Genomic DNA, 16388 nt, shown 5'->3' on the forward strand with positions numbered 1-16388 from the left:
GGTCAAATTTGTCTTGCTACTTTTTTGTATAATACTGTATATGATTTTTGTTTACAAAATTGTAAAGTTTGTAAAACTTGTAAATTGTTACGTTATGTTGAGGAAATTGAAACATCTGAATAAAAACGGACCGACGCATAAAAAAAATGCAGTCCAGATTTTTTTAATCAAGTGTAATTTTGAAGTTTATCTGCGCGGCGCACAGAAACATGATTTTTACAAATGAAATCAATTTTTTTGAGAGAGCTGAATCTTTGCACTTGAGAACGCAAAGGCGCACAGAAAAAACATGTTGTCTGGATTTTTGGCAAGTGACATTTTTATTTTTTATGCTTGGCGCACAGAAACATAAAAAAATAACATACAACCCCAATTTTGATTTTGGGGTAGTTTACAAGTAAACTAATGCTGACTTTAGGAGCAATTTAATTATTCTTATATATTCTGTGATGGTCATACTCTACAGGGACAACTCTTATTGACTATTGAGGGATCAAGCATTTCTATTCTCAAACTTAAAAAGGACCCTGCATGGATATCGATATCAAGGGTTCAATATAAAATCAATCTCTGAGTTTAAAAAAATCTCAGTCAAGTCCTAGTTTACGAGGTTTTTAAAAGTTTTAAATGGAAATCTGATGACTTTTTAAAATTTAAATCTAATCAATTTAGTTGAAAACACTTTTAACATTTTAACAATTACAATTGATTGTTTTCTGAAAACATAGAAAATGTACTAACCAAGCTATATCATAATTGCTAAATTTGAATATTCACAAAATAAATTAATTCAAACCTTTTTTATATTTAAATGTTGATTAGTTCTGCCACAATTCAATAAAATAAAAACGAAAATAAGTTTAAGCCGCTGCTCAAATATGGTTGGTTCCACTTAAAATTGCATATGTTTCGAGATTTAAGCCGGCGCTCAATTGAACACGGTTTTTGGCGGATTTTAGACGCGCCTCAAATTCATTAAATTCGGACACAGAAGGATTATATTTATACTAAGATGCATTATAATAGCTGTTTACTGACCCCCCATGTAAAGATGACAATGCTCGATTCAAATCGGTACTTTTTATCAATAATGTGGAAGATATTGTCGATTCTCCAGGTTTTAAAATGTTTATTTCTGATAATTCCAATATGTTTTTCCTGCACATTAAATGCGCAAGTCACTTTAGCAAAGAAACAACAGAAAAAAAATCAGTTTACAAAATTCTAAAAATTGCTGTCTAATTCATATTTGATCTGATCAGACAAGGCCTTCAAGAACACTGTTGTGAATCGGACATTGTCATCTTTGCATATAGAGGCACTTAAAATTACGCTTACAGTCCCTTTCATGCCTTTCCTTAATTATACTTTTAAAAATATGAAATGTTAAGCTCCTTAAAATAAAATTGTATTTTGTCTCATGCTTCGTCGTAATGTTTATTCTACTAGATAAGTCAAGTATACATGTATCAATTCATCTAGACAGATTTAGTATAAGTATTTCAAAAAGAACTGGTTAATGTAAATAACAAAATGCAGTACACCAACCAGAATGTTTTCATGTATCTTTAAAAACTGATGAGAAAATTTTTTTTTCTGAACTGAGATTTTTTTTTTGCTTTTTTTATTTTTAAGAAATTTGGATATGAATAATTGTTATAATTAATATTTTAGAGTTAGAGAATTCAACGTTGGAGGATTCTAATATTACTTTATACTCCCTTCAACCAACCAAACTAAGGCAAGTATATATTGAAGACGACATTTAGTCAGTAAAAGGGACTGTATACGTAATATCAACATTCTATTTAGCTATTTAGCTTTAGCTGGCCTAATGACTTGAACAAATTGGCTGACATTATTGAGAAAACCTCTGGGTGCCGAAAAAAAATAAAAATTGAAGCACCAGGGGCAACACCGGGCACTATAACTAAAATGATCATTTAAAGGGAGTGACCGGCTATGTAAGGTAGTTGAACTGAGTATGCAGCGTTGTGGAAAACTTCTTTCGGATTCATTTGAGACATATTAAACTTTTTGAAGATCTGTAAATTCTGAGTTTGAGCGCAAATTCGATGTTCAAAACTCCTACTTTGGGGGTTGATACGTTTTCAGAATTAGTTTTTTTTAATTATTAAATAACGACAACGATAAATAAAGTAAAAATTATACAGTAATCTAATTGGATGGTAGGGACCATATTTCTCAAAAAAAATTTGTCAATAAATCAATGTTAAAACCGATTATATCGTTTTCATTATTATATTGAATTTCGTTTTTTCTTTGAATTTATTTGCAGATTTTTTCAAATTCTTCAAATCTCGTTTTTCAATAAAAATTCTAGAAAATCTGCAAAAGATCTTTGTACCTAGTGAGAAACCAGAATAATGAGATAATAGAAACTAATAATTGAACAAGATTACTTATTTTCGATGATAAGATTATTTTTTTATTTTCTCAACATGACGTCTGAAGTTTTTTTGTAGAACTTTTTAACATTTTATGTCGTCGTTATTTAATAATTTAAAAAACTAATTCTGAAAACGTACCCACCCCCAAAGATGGAGTTTTTAACATCGAATTTGCGCTCAAACTCAGGATTAACAGATCTTTAAAAAGTTTAATATGTCTCAAATGAATCCGAGAGAAGTTTTCCACAACACTGCATACTCAGTTCAACTACCTTACATAGCCGGTCAATCCCTTTAATACTAAAGAGTAAAATATGAAATTGGGCAAGGCCGAGTTCTCCAAATAGTTGAATACTATTATTATTGTGTAGGTTGAACGAGAACTCTGTTAACCTATACATTATGTGGTCAGATAGTTGAATACTATTATTATTGTGTAGGTTGAACGAGAACTATGTTAACCTATACATTATGTGGTCAGATAGTTGAATACTATTATTATTGTGTAGGTTGAACGAGAACTATGTTAACCTATACATTATGTGGTCAAATAGTTGAATACTATTATTATTGTGTAGGTTGAACGAGAACTATGTTAACCTATACATTATGTGGTCAAATAGTTGAATACTATTATTATTGTGTAGGTTGAACGAGAACTATGTTAACCTATACATTATGTGGTCAAATAGTTGAATACTATTATTATTGTGTAGGTTGAACGAGAACTATGTTAACCTCTACATTATGTGGTCAAATAGTTGAATACTATTATTATTGTGTAGGTTGAACGAGAACTATGTTAACCTATACATTATGTGGTCAAATAGTTGAATACTATTATTATTGTGTAGGTTGAACGAGAACTATGTTAACCTATACATTATGTGGTCAAATAGTTGAATACTATTATTATTGTGTAGGTTGAACGAGAACTATGTTAACCTATACATTATGTGGGCAAATCTAATCGTATTAGGTAAAATAAAACCATGGCGAAGAAAAGGAACACTTGCCTCATATCAAACCTTATTTACAAAGCCTTTTTATTCTTTTCTTATTTCAAAATGTGAATTTAAAAAAAAATTGAATATCACAGGTTTCATGGTACAAAATTTGAGCTTTGTATTTGTAATCTGCTTTTTTATTATTTAGATTATTTAATACCCCAATATAGCATATCTTACTTTACTACTTCTTAACCCTTTCATTGAAGGGAGAATTGGTCTACTATTCAAATATTTGATAAGCACTTAAAAAATTAAAACATAAACATTTGATTAGTTGCACCATTGCATGCTAATATTTTTCAAAAATAAAACATATTTTTCCATTTACATAAGTACCTTTCGAGAACGAAAAATATTTTTCAATATCCATCACCTTAACCATCAAAGTTCAAGGGAGTGTCTGGCTAGACAAGGTAGTTGAGCTAAGAATGCAGTATTGTAGAGAAATCGTTAGAAATCATTTAAGACATTTAAGACGTTTGTACGGTGTAAGAGAGGAAAATTAGTCTTTAAAATCCTCTTTTTTTTAATTCTCAAAATAATTTCTCCAGAATGAACAATCCAGAAGGATTTTAAAGATTGAATCTGCTCTCTTTCTTTATAAACCGTAAAAACACCTCATAGGTCTCAAATGAATCTTGACAAATGTCTCCACAAAACTGCACTCTCAGCTCAGCTACCATGTCCAGCCGGTCACTCCCATTAAGATGTAATGGATTCAAAGCAAAGCAAATAAATTTCTTTAACTGTTTATCTTAGGAATCCTTCCTTACACCATCCTTCTCTTTCTCAACATATCAATCTTCAAAACAATAAAGAAAATGCAGGTAAACAACAAACATTACACTATCTACATAATTGCAATAATATCAAAAATATTTTTGACCCAAAGAAAGTGAACAAAAAAATTGGCAAAGGAGAAAAGATCACAGAGCCTGAATAGTTAATTGTCTAATCTACAGATTACAAAAACAATTGTAAAAATATTAATCATTTAAAAATTTATGAAGTGTGTCTGTATGACTTAATCTTAGTTAAACGATTTTTTGTGCTACCGCCTACATCAAACGATTTTTTTTGCTACCAAAGGATATCTCACGAAATGTTTTCATTAGATTGATCTAAATTCTGATTTAATTACACTGGCAACAAGGACATTTAATGGGACTGTAAAGGAAAAGTGAAAGGGGGTATAGAATGAAACCTGAGAACCTCAGGCGTTGAACGATACATATAATACATCTATCTGATGTTCCTGTCTCGAGAAATTGATATAAAACTGTGCCATTTATACGAAAATTCGTAAATATACAATTTTGTATAAAAGTTGTAGTATTTAACAGATCATATTCAACAAATACACAACCAATCTAAAAACGATGATATCCCACAGGAGCCTGAGAATCTTAGGTTTGCTCATATAATAATTATTTGCATTTTATTTCATTTTTAATAGATATAATTGATAATATTATTACATACCGGTCACATGAGTTCCTGCTGTATCAAGTGACAATGATACTGAAGTTCTGGTGACGTATAATACGGACTATATGGACTATATCTAATCATATTATCAATCATATCTTTAAAAATGCAAAGTAAATATTAAAAAATTATAAAAGGTGCAAACCTGAGATTATTAGGCTCCTTTGGATATCGTCGTTTTCAGATTGGTAGCGTATTTGTTGAATATGATCTGCTTAATACTACAACTTTTATACAAAATTGTATATATATGAATTTTTGTATAAATTTGATACAGTTTTATATCAATTTCTCGAGACAGGAACATCAGATAGATGTTTTATATGTATCGTTGAACGCCTGCGATTCTCCTACGCATCCTCTGCAAAGATGGCAATGCCCGATTTTCAACAGTACCCTTGAAACCTTGATCTAAACAACACAATCTCCTCATTTTCTCGTCCGAACCACCTCGGAATCCTCGTCCTTCGATTATTTTGTGTTAAAAAGTTTCCAATTCTTAAAGATAAAGATAAAGCTTTTTTTTAAAAATCTGGCCACGTTAAGGCAAAAAATATGAATGGACCAAAGTATTCAATTCAATGATTATATTATGTTGGATTCTTCAAACCCAGGAGAATGATGTCAAACTTTATTTAGGTAAAACTTAAATGTCTTCTGCCTCCGTAATGGCTAATCCTCGCGATACAAAATAAATAGCAAAATATTCGGCATACCTCTGCCTTCCCCATGGAACCACCCGGAAAAATTCTTTGGTTTTCACTATAGTTAAAAAAAAGATTGAAGTTCTTTAAACTTGGAATTATTTGCGGCATTCTACACCAGGAATATCTGAAAATGCGTGTAAAAAAGGTGAACATTTTCAAAGACATTAAACTTGAAATCTTTAATTCAACTGAAACTTTTTTTTTGGGATTTACAAAAATTTGATATTTCATTTATGCCCTAACGTGGCTTGATTCTTAAAAAATAGTTTTATCTGAAAGGATCAGATACTTAAAAAAATAATATTGAAAGGACGAGGATTTAGAGGTGGCTCGGACGAGAAATTGAGGAGAATGTGGCTCGAACGAGAAATTGTTGTGGTTGGCCTTCTTCCCCTCATCAGACAAAGCTTTGAAGGATACCGTTGTATATCGGCTATTGCCATTTGTGCATGGAGGGTAACCTGAAACTATGTTTACAGTCCCTTTATCCTTCAAATGGTTTTGTTTAAGAATGATGATGATCTTGGTGTGCTTGGGTTTAATCCCGGAATACGATCTCAACGACGGAAGGAAGTTAATCTCTCAAAAATCAGTATTCTCATTGTTATAGGTAACTACATACAGGGTGTCCCACGAAATATGACATTTAATAAATCGTTATTTTTAGTCAAAAAATCTTTTGCTTCATTATCTTTTACTTTGAAATCAAGTTTAATATAACATGACTCCCATATAATATTTTTATTTCTCTTTGGTATCAAACAACTTAACAAATTCTGGAAAAAGACATTGTAAACTATTCACCAACTGTCATGTTTCGTGGGACACCCTGTAGATAAAGATAGATTGCGCATAAGACGACATTTTTCATCTTGAAAGATATAAATGTACAGATATGTTTTAAAGATATTATATGGATTAACAAGGTCGGTTGTGAACATTGGCTTGAGTACTTGTGGTGTACATGAGTTCTGTAGAGAGAAATTTAAGTTAGTTTAATCCTTCTCATGTCCTTCATCAGTTCTCGTCAATATGATATATTGCTCAGTGAAATATTGTTGTTCAAATAGTTCCATTCCCGGAGTTATTTTACACTCTATTCTATGAAATCCATTAGAACACCAAACCACCCCGCTTATCATTGAAGTACACTTTGACCCCTAGAAGTATGAGTTCGCGGACTGTACAATTCTTGGTGATTTTGCGTACATAAGCTATTTATGTTTATTTATTTATCTATGGGTAACTAGCTATGGTCGTTCAACTTGTTAAGATAAACTACCAGAATAATATTCACTATTCCTGATCTGCTAACGCATACAGCTTAACCATTTCACGAAAGGAATTGAGTCTTTGTCACAAACTCTAATTTTCTAATCTCTATATCTTCTTGATTCAATGGCGTAATAATGCGTAGGTATTTTAAGCTTTAAATTCTGTTAAAGCGAGTGACCGGCAATGTATGGTGGTGGTTGAACAGAGAATGCAGTATTCCAAGCTCTCACACTGTCAATAAGAATTTTACCAATTAAATCTTAAAAACTAGAGATACCAGCAAGTGTTTTCATGTTCTGAACTGAAGATGTTTAGAGCTACAAATAAAAATAATTGAGTAAGAGCGGAGAAGTCAAAGCCCAAGGCGTTTCGACATCAAAGTCAACCCTGTTTTGAAAATTAATAAAACTTTTCATAACAAGCTGAATCAATGACGTTTACTATCTGTTTCCAACAGTATAAGGATTAGCAAAGTTGAAGGCAAATACTCAATTCATTTGTTATTTTTAGCTTTATCAAAACTAAACAAAATTGCTGAAGAGAAAATAAACAATGAATAATGGTTTTGTTTAATGTATTTATCTTGTTAACATACAAATTCTCAAAGTGCATATTTGTGTACATTGTACATTAGATAAGAACTTTAAAGGATAAAGATTGAGGCAAGGTTATAATGCAAGGAAAGTTAATTGCAGTTGCGTATACTCTGCGAACATATTGAAACCAGTTCTCTCTCAATGGGCGGAATTTGTAAACAAGAAAGATGCATTAGTGTTTGTTTAGTATACGAGGTGGCTATTTCATTGATTTTTTTTATGTGAAAGATAGATCCCATGTCAGGCTTCGACATCCGTCTTGTGTTTACATTACCGCCCAGAGACAGTACACTGCGCAGTACAAAAGATGCGTACACCTTTGAAATAACTTTCATTGCATTTTGACCTTGGATTTAGGTAAAAATAAAGAAATTAAACATAAATATATGATTATATTCAGACTTATATCAAGATAATATATATACACAATGATAAAAAATCATCAAAAACATTTTTTTGAAAGCTAAAGACATAGAGAATCAATTAGAGTTAATATAGGGGAGTGTGACACATATCTCTATTCCAAATTTTTCAAAGTCAGCTGGTAAAACAAAGTATACCTCTAAATTGAGGGGTTAAGGTTCTAGCTATGGAGAGGTTTAAAAGAGATGAAAAAGTATAACGTCGGATAAATTTTTAAAAAATTTGTTTATTTTTTTACAAATATTAATATTGGACACACGTTAGCACATTTATTTTTAAAGGGATTTACAATAACTGTAAATCTTAGTTCTGTAACTTAATTAAACAAAAAGAAAGTTATTGACTATTTGAACACAAACCACTGACCAGCCGTTTGCCCGTACTTAAACCCTACTCCGTACATCAAAATTAAATAAAAAATTGCAAAAGTGAAGAAGTAATTGATCGTGTAGTGGAAGCAGTTTTTTCAGCCATTTAAGGTAGCATAGTGTAACAGTTTTCTTTCGACCATAATAAGCTAAATCTCACTTATCAAATATTCCTTTTTTATCTGGATGATCAAAAATAAATTTTACACAAAAAACGTGATCGATTGTTCAGATTAGAAATATTTTGCCAAAATATATCTATCTCAAATCCAATGTCTTTTAAATTAAACTGAATTTTTAAAAACAATTATTTTCCAAATTGAAACTTTAAATTTTGATATAATGTATCAATTCAACCATCATTGAACATTTATGGCAAAGATATTTGAGAATAAAACGAAAAAATTGGGTTAAGAACATACGACAATTTTAAACACCTCATGCATTTTGAGAATTTTCACACAGTTCTAATCTTTCTTAGAGAATCAGTTTTTTTTATTTGTAAAAACATGCTATTTCTAATGCCCTAATAACAGACTCTGTATTCTTTGTATGTCCTTATTCAATATTCTTTGTTTCCATACTTTACATTTATTTATTCATGCATTATTGCGTACATGCAGTTTCTCATGCCATATTCTAACAATCTCTCTTGCTGCATACTGCTACTGACATGTTTTATTCTTCATCTTTGATATTCTTTGTCCCAAACCAAACATTGCATATATTTCTCTAATGCTACATTATTTTTGTTCTCTCACTACAGTTTTGTCTATTTCCCTCCAAACTGTAACTTTCAATCACAGTTTGTTCTTTTTTAACTCTAATGCTACGTTTACAATCTTATATGCTACATTCACCATATTTTATGCTACATGTTCTATAGTTCATGTGACATGTGCTATATTTAATTTTTAAATGTGCAATATGTCATGCAACATATGCTATATTTCCTGCTACATATGCTATATTTCATGCTACATATGCTATATTTCTTGCTACTTCTGCAATAGTTCATTTTACGTATTCTATAATTTATGTAACATTTGCTATAATCTATGTAACATATACGTTAAAATCCATGCTTCGTGTGCTAAATTTCACGGCTCATACGCTATAACTCATGCTACATGTGCTATATTTCATGTTAAATATGTTCTATATTTTATGCTACAATCGCATTCACTATTTATCAAGAATGATCTCTAATACAACTCAAAATTAGTTTCTCTTAACTCGTGCAAGACTCGCTAGTCACGTCAATCTCAAGTAATTTGAACGCCAGATAAAATTTATTACGCATTACTTCTTATTACTTCTTAAACTGAAAATCTAATGAGAAAACCAAAATGCGTTTTATTCCTAATATATAACCTGCATTAATTTGCTTGTCTCATACTTGTGCCTAACATCAAAACTAGTAGAGCTACGGGGACATCAAGTCGTACCAGTTACATCAAAACTAGTGGAGCTACGAGGGTATCAAGTCGTACCAGTTACATCAAAACTAGTGGAGCTACGAGGTCATCAAGTCGTACCAGTTACATCAAATGAATCTAACATTCTCCTTCAGTCTTTAATTTCAAATTTATTTCAGTGTTCATGGTTTGCCACAGTCTAAAATGGCTACCAACGGTGTGGGAGATTACACAGGTGAGATATCCCACTTTTTTACACATGCAATTTCAAATTGTGTCGGAAATATTTCACCATTTTTTAATGGGCAAATATGTAAAAAAGAACTAATAAGACTGGTTCTTTGAAAGAAGTAATTCTGAATTTCAAATTATTAATTGTGTTAGATCCAATTGTCTTATTTTGAAATATCTAAGGTTTACCTTTTATGTTGCAAGATTTAGGGATTTATAGACAAATTGAGTTTGATTGAAAAAAGTTTGATTGATCTTTATTTTTTTCAGAAAGGAAAAGCATTATCAGACTACGAGTGGCCTGATTGGATAGGTTTGTCTTTTATCTAAACTAAGCTGTCAGGGCGCTTCGCGCCCATCTTCTATTTCAATTGTGAACATTTTCTCTTTGTATACATTGTAAAACCAGAATGTCGTTGTTTTTCTTTATTTTTTATGAGACATCAATAATCTTCTATTTGAAAGTTGATCATTTTTAATTGTGGTTTCGCTTTTAAAATAAATTGCTATAAATCAATAGCTGAAATACACAGCGTTGCCCAGGTTTACATAATCATTATTATTTTCTGGTCATTGTTACTTCCCCCCGTTTACTAGGAATTAAATAATTATTTTTTGTTTTATCGCAACAATCGATTCATTGAAGCCTATGTCGACCTAAGGGTACCCATGGTTAGAGACGGGCATCGTTTTCTTTTAACGAAATATTTCGTGAAAAAGGGTGTCCTTCAGAAAATAAACGAACAATGGACGAACAAAATGGATCGTTCAGAGAAATTAAAAAATGATAAAATTCTTCTAACGAACTTAACAATAAAATTGTTTTTTAAATAAACGAAAGATTTTTTTTACTGAACGAACAATTAGTAGAACAAAATTTTTAAAAATAGGTCTTTACCGAATGAACGATTTAAAAAAATATCATTTTTTACTGAAAGAATGATTTTATTGAACAAATGATTAAGCAAAGAGCTTGAGAATATAGTTTTTTTTTATTTTCAGCTAAAATCAGCAGTATGTCCAACTTCTTGACAACGTTGAATGGTTCCTTCACAGCCCTTGTCTACTTCATCAAGCAGAGGAGGTTCATCACCGAACACACCTTCGTCAAGTACATCTTCAGATCTCAGGTAAGTTAGAGGAGGTTCATCACCGGCACACCTTCGTCAAGTACATCTTCAGATCTCAGGTCAGTTAGAGGATGATCATGACTGAGCACACCTTTGTCAAGTACATCTTGAGTATTAGGTCAGTTAGAAGAGGTTCATCACCGAGCACACCTTCGTCAAGTACATCTTGAGATCTCAGGTCAGTTAAAGTTGGCTCATTACCGAGCACACCTTCGTCAAGAGGTCAGTTAGAGAAGGTTCATCACCGCGCACACCTTCGTCAAGTACATCTTCAGATCTCAGGTCAGTTAGAGGTACCGAGCATATCTTCGTCAAGTACATCTTCAGATCTCAGGTCAGTTAGAGGAGGTTCATGGTTGAGCACACCTTCGTCAAGTACATCTTCAGATCTCAGGTCGGTTAGAGGAGGTTCATCACCGAACACACCTTTATCAAGTACATCTTCAGATCTCAGGTCAGTTAGAGGAGGTTCATCACCAAGCACACCTTTGTCAAGTACATCTTCAGATCTCAGGTCAGTTGGAGGAGGTTCATCACCAAGCACACCTTCATTAAGTACATCTTCAGGTCTCAGTCAGTTAAAATCTTAAATGTATTTAAAGTAATAGGGAAAGCAGTAATTTCCTTGTAAAAGATTGTTGAGCATAGTACTACGATGACTGATTAATAAATATATTTAAAACGGTGTGATTTCTATAATTAGGGAACCAGTCTGGAACGAATTGAAGAGCTAGAAGGTTCCAGAAGGAATACAGTCTTCACACACCTCTCTAACTCAAGGTAGCTTTTATCCACGACAATACAAACAGTTATATCCCTCCTTTTTGCTTGCAAGATGAGGGATTCAAAAATATATATTGGGTACACTTATGATGAACATACATGAGAGCACATTTTGCAGCTAAATCCTCAGGGTGTCATTTGTTGTTTAACCCTATCCCTGCTGGGGTACTTGAAAACCAGGATACGAAGGAATAGGGTTAAAGCATAATTATATTCATCATGAATTGATATATTCTGTAAAGGGGCCAGATATCAACATTTATCATCTTGTTACCTTTTTCATTTAAAAAATGAACCTTTAAACTTTCAGGAATGTTCTGCCTCTTCTGGACCAAGAAAACGGAGATGCTACAACAGAGTTGTAGCTAGGAAACAGGAGATACTACATCTGAATTGTAGCTAGGAAACAGGAGATACTACATCTGAATTGTAGCTAGGAAACAGGAGATACTACATCTGAATTGTAGCTAGGAAACAGGAGAATCTACATCTGAATTGTAGCTAGGAAACAGGAGAAACTACATCTGAATTGTGGCCAGGAAACAGTCAGAACACTGAATTTTAGCATGGAAACAGGAGATACTACAAATAAATTTTAGCTCGGAAACAGGAGATACAACAACTAAATTCTAGCTAGGAACAGGGGATGTTACAGCTGAATTGCAGCTAGGAAACAGGGTATAGTACAATTGAATTGTAGCCGAGAAACAGGAGATACTACAACTAAATTCTAGTTAGGAAACAGGAGATGATACAGCTAAATTCTAGTTAGGTTACAGGAGATGTTATAGATGATTTGTAGCTGGGAAACAGGTGAATTATAGTTAGGAAACAGTTGATGTTACAGCTGAATTCTAGCTAGTAAACAGGAGATATTACAGCTGAATTCTAGCTAGTTAACAGGAGATGTTACAGCTGAATTCTAGCTAGTTAACAGGAGATGTTACAGCTGAATTCTAGCTAGTTAACAGGAGATGTTACAGCTGAATTCTAGCTAGGAAACAGGAGGTGTTACGACTAAATTCTATCTAGGCAACAGGGTAAAATACAATCAAATTGTAACTAGGAAACAAGTGGTTTCCAATATGCTTAAAGAAAAAAATGTTTTTAAAATATGAATAACTAAATTTTTATACATTTTATACATTTTATATATTTTATACATTTTATGAATATATTTGACCAACCGCTGTGATATTGTAAAGAACATTGTTTTTTTTTCCTTCAAAAACCCTGCTGATTAAAGAATGTGTGAAAACCTCGCCTCGTAAATATGTTCTCAGATAATTGATAAATTAATTACTTTGTACATAATATGAAAAACCCAGTGACTCTGAGTAAATGTGTAAATAAATGAGTTTATAAACTAAATAGATAATATGTAAATAGTAAAATAAATATAGGAAAAGTTGTGTTTAATGAGTTTTGTTGACTTTGTTTACTTTGATATCCTGAGGCCGAATTTAAAGAATTTGAGGGGCGGCTCAAATTTAAGCCGCCGCTCAAATAATGGTTGGTTCACTTAGAAAAGGTTCTCTTACTTCAATTTCCTATGATATTGATATTAACGTTCTTTATTTAAAAATTGCAGAGGAAGGGGTCGGCGCCCCTCCCTCTTAGTTGCTAGGGGAGGGCGGCCGCCCTCCCTCTGGGACGAGGAACATGTTCGCCTAGTTCAAGTTCGCAATAGACAACATTTTGCCTTGAAAACATTTTGCCTGGACACAGTTTGTCTAGACAAGATTTCGCCTAGATAACATTTTGCCTAGACAACATTATGCCTAGATAAAATTTTTCCTAGACACAGTTTGTATAAACAAGATTTCGCCTAGATAACATTTCGCCTAGATAAAATTTTGCCAAGACACAATTTGTCTAGACAACATTTTACCTAGATAACATTTTGCCTAGACACAGTTTGTCTAGACAACATTTCGCCTAGATAACATTTCGCCTAGATAACATTTTGCCTAGATAACATTGGAGAGTAATTTTCGCCTAGATTAAAATTCTTCAAATAATATTTAACCAGTTATTGGAACAAACAAATACGCAATTTTTACTGACAAAATTTGACAATTTTTTTTTTGAAAGTACAAATCATTTAGTTTGGTTTTGACATTCATGATGTTGACAATAACGTCTTTAATTCAGGCAGGGAAAACCAAACGAGGCAGACCAGCCATAATTGATAATCAACATTTCTCATATATCTCCAATGGACTTGGTAGTAAAAAAATTGAAAATTGGCGCTGTTCAAAAAGGAAATGTGAAGCCACCTTAGCAACTTAAAAAATTTTGTAAAGAAAAATTAATGAATTTATCTAGGCGAAAAATACCTTCTAATTAAACCTTCGATTATTAACCCTATCCCTGCTGGGGTAATTAAAACAAGGATATGCTGGGGGGGGGGGTCAATTTGACCCCCCCCCTCTAAATCCCATGTTTTATGTCCAAATATGACAAATGATACATCATTAGAAAGCTCTGGTGCTCTAATTTTAGAATCTGCAAAAAATTTGAAAATTTGCAAAAATTGAATTTTTTATCGCAAAATTCAGTTACATAGTAAAAATGTTTGCAAAAAAAATTGTCCAAAAAATGAAAAATTATACATTTTTGAAAAGCCCTTGACCATGCCATTACAAATATGCAAAAAGTTTTGCAAAATTTTAAATAACCTGATTTTTAATCAAGAAAAACTAAAAATGTGCAAATTTCATTTGACAAGTTGTTTGCAAAATATTTGCAATTTTTTTCGCAAAACTTGTGCAATCCGTTTTCTTATGTCATAGGCTTTCCAAAAAGATAAATTTTATCAAAATCTGACAAGTGAAAGTGGGTCAAAACAAAGATTTAGTTTGGTACAGGCAAAAAGCAGTCATTCAGGCAGTGTGCCTGAGGACTCAGGCAGTTAGTATTTAAGCCCGGTTTTAGGCCTAAAGGGAGGGCTTTGGGTGTGTAAGAAAAGTCAGAAAATTTCAACAGCCTCAGACCAATACTTTTTGAGTTATGTAAAAAAAAACTACAGGGGGGGTCAAACGGAATCCCCCCCCCCCCCCAGCAGGAATAGAGTTAATAAAGGAAAAACTATCCTACTATAAAATAGATTTTGCACATAGAATCATTTGCAAATATATTAAATATTAGACAATTACTTATTGAAAGTTGTGTACGTATGTTTGATTTTAAAGTTTTTGCCAAAAGACTTTTGACCTTTCCTTTACGTAGATTTAAAAAATCTTTTAAAATAATCTACCTCCTCTAAACTTAGGAGTAGTCCCTTTATCTATAAATGAGCTGAAGACCAACCAGAATATCTCAATTAAGGCAACTCTAATAAACTTCAGTAGTGAACAAAACTCAGTTTATCTTCAAAACAGGAATTGCCTCAAACTCTAATCTTCAAAAAAAGATGCAAAACTATCAGAGTCTCAACTCAACACAGCTAATTCCTATCTACCATAGTCTATGTCTATGTTTATAGTCTATGTAAACTAGTTGAATTCGAGGTTTAGGCTAAAACTTCCTGGTAACCACCCAATTCCTTACACTTCAAAGATTTACAAAAAAGATCACTTGTAATATTTCGACATATTATGCTTTGGAAGTAATTTTGTCTGCAGTAAAAACACTGAATTTATGTAGTTTTGTGAAAATGCCGGAAAAAATGTTTCCTGATTTATCATTAATGCATCGTGTGAAGAGAGTATGGAATAACATGGACCAAAAATCGATTCATTCCCCCACATCACCATGCATCTATATTTGAAGTAACAATATCTGTGAATCTGTTTGTTTGGTTGTCCGATCAGGAACCAGGGGAATGTTCTTAGCTTGGTTATAAGATTCTAAGTTAAGTAACAGTGAACTGTACCATTTTGCCGTACACTATCTGCGTGTTAATTGTACAGTTTGACTAAGCTGCCTGAAAGTCAGCCCAGTTCTTAAAATCAGATAAATGTTTGCAGACCGCTCACTCATATCGTAAAGAACGTTTTTAAATGTCATCATATTTTTAAAATATGATTTTTAAATTTTTTTCCTATCAAATAATACGTTTTTAAATAAAAAAATAAATAAACCAGACTAATGTTTAATTATTGAATACAATTCCTAAGTTTTTAAATAAAAAAATAAACTAAATCTTGTAAAATGTTTTTGCATCCCTTGGCCGTCATTTTAAAATAAAGAATTGTCAGCAAAACTTGTATTAAAACATATAATGAGTTACGTGGAACAACTCGATTCCTGTCTCATATGGTATTCCATATTCCGCGTAATATAAATCCAGAGGTAGCTAGTAAATGACAAAATACCGAAAGTGTCGAAAATATTTAGCAAATTTTGTGAATTTGTCACAACAAAGTTTTACTACATATAATACGTTTATGATCTATTAAAATTTCTATAAATATCTTCATTTTTAGTTAACTAAATAGTTATCATATTGTAGTTTTCAAGAGATTTTAGGACCATATGGAAGACACCACCCCTCATACCTGAAAAAATGTCCCCCCCCCTTCCCTACGGAAAGATACCTGTGTA

The 16388-nt window shown here is 32.2% G+C and overlaps 1 protein-coding gene across 3 annotated transcripts in view; it reads left to right on the forward strand.

The window, feature by feature from the left end:
* Nucleotides 1–13254, forward strand: part of LOC111703908 (FMRFamide receptor) — a 31374-nt gene extending 18120 nt beyond the window's left edge. For all 3 annotated transcript variants that reach the window (XM_023475994.1, XM_023475995.1, XM_023475996.1), the window contains 9 exons: nucleotides 1675–1741; nucleotides 3335–3390; nucleotides 4181–4248; nucleotides 6127–6226; nucleotides 9876–9931; nucleotides 10198–10240; nucleotides 10930–11057; nucleotides 11761–11837; nucleotides 12151–13254. In XM_023475994.1, coding sequence (XP_023331762.1) covers nucleotides 1675–1741; nucleotides 3335–3390; nucleotides 4181–4248; nucleotides 6127–6226; nucleotides 9876–9931; nucleotides 10198–10240; nucleotides 10930–11057; nucleotides 11761–11837; nucleotides 12151–12205 — 650 coding nt within the window. In that variant the 3' untranslated portion in view covers nucleotides 12206–13254. The remainder of the gene's footprint in view (nucleotides 1–1674; nucleotides 1742–3334; nucleotides 3391–4180; nucleotides 4249–6126; nucleotides 6227–9875; nucleotides 9932–10197; nucleotides 10241–10929; nucleotides 11058–11760; nucleotides 11838–12150) is intronic.
* Nucleotides 13255–16388: the final 3134 nt, after the last annotated feature.

Source organism: Eurytemora carolleeae, unplaced genomic scaffold, assembly GCF_000591075.1.
Source record: "Eurytemora carolleeae unplaced genomic scaffold, Eaff_2.0 scaffold557, whole genome shotgun sequence".
Classification (NCBI taxonomy): Eukaryota; Metazoa; Arthropoda; class Copepoda; order Calanoida; family Temoridae; genus Eurytemora; species Eurytemora carolleeae.